The 2,909-nt window shown below is 53.8% G+C and overlaps 1 protein-coding gene across 1 annotated transcript; it reads right to left on the bottom strand.

Annotated features, from left to right (window-relative positions):
- Nucleotides 1-782: 782 nt before the first annotated feature.
- On the bottom strand, nt 783-2,705 carry LOC111144317 (IQ domain-containing protein F5-like). Its single transcript, XM_022498558.1, has 3 exons — nt 2,688-2,705; nt 2,252-2,509; nt 783-1,218 (listed from the first exon to the last, which is right to left on the bottom strand). Exons 1-3 carry the CDS (start codon nt 2,703-2,705, stop codon nt 790-792), a joined length of 705 nt encoding a protein of 234 aa, XP_022354266.1. The 3' UTR covers nt 783-789.
- Between the last annotated feature and the right edge of the window lie 204 nt (nt 2,706-2,909).

The raw sequence follows: 2,909 nt of genomic DNA, 5'->3' as shown, positions 1-2,909 counted from the left end.
CTACTAACCTAGGTTCCGGGAACAGCGCTGAACCCAGAGTCTTGCTCTCCTGGAGCTCACCCTCTACTGCGGGCAATAAAAAACAAAAAATTATGTAAGATAATCTTGGGTAGCAATGAGGACTTTGAAAGCAGGAGAGCAGGGTCAGGTACTAGAACATACAGTACAAGGTGGGGAAGTCATTTCAATAAGATGGTCGAAGAAGGTCTCCCTGAGGAGGGAGCGTGGGGCAGAGACACACGTGAGTAGAGGGTTGCCCCACCTGGAAAGGCTATCTAAGGAGAGGAGGCAGCAAGTGCAAAGTGCTGAGATGGGAATGTGGAGGTGCGGGGGCGATCTGAAGAGCAGGGGGCCAGGAGGACATGGCCAGGCCGGGACCACGCAGGCTTATGGAGACCCCAGGAGGGCTTTTGGACTTGTTCTAAATGTGATGGGAAGACAGTGAAGAATGAAGAACCCTCCGTGGGGCACAGCCACAGGGGGCGCCATGTGCATGGACCACACTGTGAAGGAGTCTCCCTGGAGTTGGCTAAGTGGGTGGCCCTGTGACCCCCAACTCTCCTCCCTGTGGCAGATGGGGAGGCTCATGGGTTCCAGGCCCCGCCCTCTAGCACCAGAGGCTTAGAATCCTTTTCCACCAGGGACCCAAGAGGAACTCAGCCACATCTGTGGAGCAGACTGTGCCAGGCCTAGTCTCTGCAGCCATTTTCCCTGACCCTCTGCTGACACATGGACCTCCTGGGGCTGGCCTGAAAGAGACCCGTTGACGCAGAGTTGGAGCAGACCTGATCAGTTCTTTATTGGGAAGGGGATGCAGTCCGTAATCCGACAAATCTGTGAGCCCAAAAAAATCTCAAGTTCAAGACCCAGCTGTGATGCCGTGAGGTTGTAGGTGCCCTGGAAAAAGCCACGGGAATGGCAGTTATGCCAGCGCCAGTAGACCTGGATGATGCGGACAGCGTGGAGCAAACGGCAGTAACGCTGGCGGACGCGCCACATGCGGACCAAGGACTGCAGCTGGACCACTGCCCATTCTCGCCGCGAGAAGGACTCGAGGGCTGCTCGCTTTCTCTTCTCCAGCAGCTTTGCCAGCATCAGCTTCCACCAGTGCTGAATGACACATGCTCTGAGGGCCGCGTGCAGCAAGGTCCTGCGCACCAGGGTGCCCCGCCACCACGCCTGGATCTTTATGGCTTTCTGCTCTTGGTCAGGATGCTTCTTTGGGGAGAGAGGTGGCAAAGATAAACAAGGGATCCTCAGGGAACATTCCCCACCTACCTCAGCTCCAGGGCAGGCCAAGCAGGGCTCGCTCAGAAGTTCAGGAGCACTGGGCAGAGAGCCAGTAGACCAGATAGGTGTCTGGTCTCTGCGCCTCTCTCTTAATGGACCTCAGATTGCACCCCGAGGCTCAGGCTCCTGAACTGTAGAATGGAGCATTCTGGCACTAGCTATCCTGGTTGGTCTGTCTGGAAGAAGCACGCCATGCACCACGTTCCACCTGGGCCTGGGCCTGGCCACCTACCTGGGCTGCATATTCCTTCCCCTCCACCCCACCGAGGTGGCTGGAGAAGTGGCAGCCTTTGTTTGCATTCATGCCTGACTCCATCCAGCTCAACCCACAACCTGCTGTGTCTCTCCATCAAGTCACAGAATTACAAGTTTCCCTGCTCCATGCAGTGTGGAGTCCTTCTCATTTATCTCTCACTTTCACTTTGTGGGGTTCTCACATCTTAAACGTCAGTTAGCACGCATACGTGCACACGTGTACACGCACACTCCCACACAGTTCTATACTCGGCTTCCCCTGCATGTGGCAATGCCTTCTCCAAACACAGCCTCACTGCCCCACTCCCCAGCTTGGCAGGGTCTGAGTCCCACTTGTCAGGGGTTCCCCTCCTTTCTACCAAGTCTCTGTGCCTCAGTCACCCACCTTTCTCCGACCAAGAAGGAACTCGGAGGAGAGAATAACCAAGGATAAAGCAGAATGTCCCAAGCCAATCAGGATGAATGTTTGCCCTATCCATTCCGGCTCTGGGTAGGGCAACTGTTCATCCCGATTGGCCTGGGACATTCTGGCTTATGCTTATTGTTCTTGAGGAATCACTCAAAGCCCAACCTTGTACTCACAAATGGAACCTGGTCCAGGTGACGGATTCCAGGATCATGCCATGCTATGGGGCACAGAGAAGACAACCCAACACTCCTTGAAAATAAGAGCCACCCTTAACTTTGAGGGCCTCCATTGACCTACCTTTGGTGGTGGGGGTGGGGGAGGTGGAGGTGGAGGGGGTGGCGGTGGGGGTGGGGGTGGGGGAGGGGGGGGTGGAGTCTCTTTCTTTTTCTTTTTCTTCTTTTTCTCTTCCTCTTTCTCTTCCACTTTTTCTTCCACTTTCTCTTCCTCTTCCTCTTCCACTTTTTCTTCCACTTTCTCTTCCTCTTCCTCTTTCCCTTTCCTCAAAGTGGTTTCCTCAACATCTTCTATCACGATTTCACAAACATTGCCATTCTTCTGTAATCAGAGTTCAGAGGAGAAAGCTATCATTAGAACTGTGTACAACTTCATGCCAAGTCCACCACATACTCAACTTCCTGCCTGGCCCAGAGTCCCTAGATGTAGAACTCGTATCCTGAGTTAACTGTGGAAATCCACCTTCCCCTGCCTGCAACTTTGGGTGGCTCTCTCTTACACAAAACCGAACGCCCATGACTTGGTTATGGATGGTTCAAAGTCCCTCAGGTCTATAATCCCCTAAATTCCCCATGATAGGAGCATGATGGTTCCATTGCTCCCAGGTCTGTACTCTCCCCACCGCAGCCTGGCAGGAAGAGGGTAGGAAGAGACAGGGATGTGATGTCATAAGGGCACCTGTGACTTGGGCTCCAGGATGGTTCCAGACAATTGAGTTCTT

This window comes from Enhydra lutris, unplaced genomic scaffold, assembly GCF_002288905.1.
Source record: "Enhydra lutris kenyoni isolate GAN:26980312 unplaced genomic scaffold, ASM228890v2 scaffoldscaffold10, whole genome shotgun sequence".
Taxonomy (NCBI): Eukaryota; Metazoa; Chordata; class Mammalia; order Carnivora; family Mustelidae; genus Enhydra; species Enhydra lutris.
The sequence above is the reverse complement of the archived record's forward strand: the minus strand, read 5'-3'. Positions and strand labels throughout refer to the sequence as shown.

Excerpts from the sequence above, each read along its gene's own strand:
- LOC111144317 (XM_022498558.1), bottom strand. Across the intron at positions 1,219-2,251 it reads CCCCACCCCCACCACCAAAG|AAGCATCCTGACCAAGAGCA; the intron begins GTAGGTCAATGG and ends CTCTCCCCAAAG.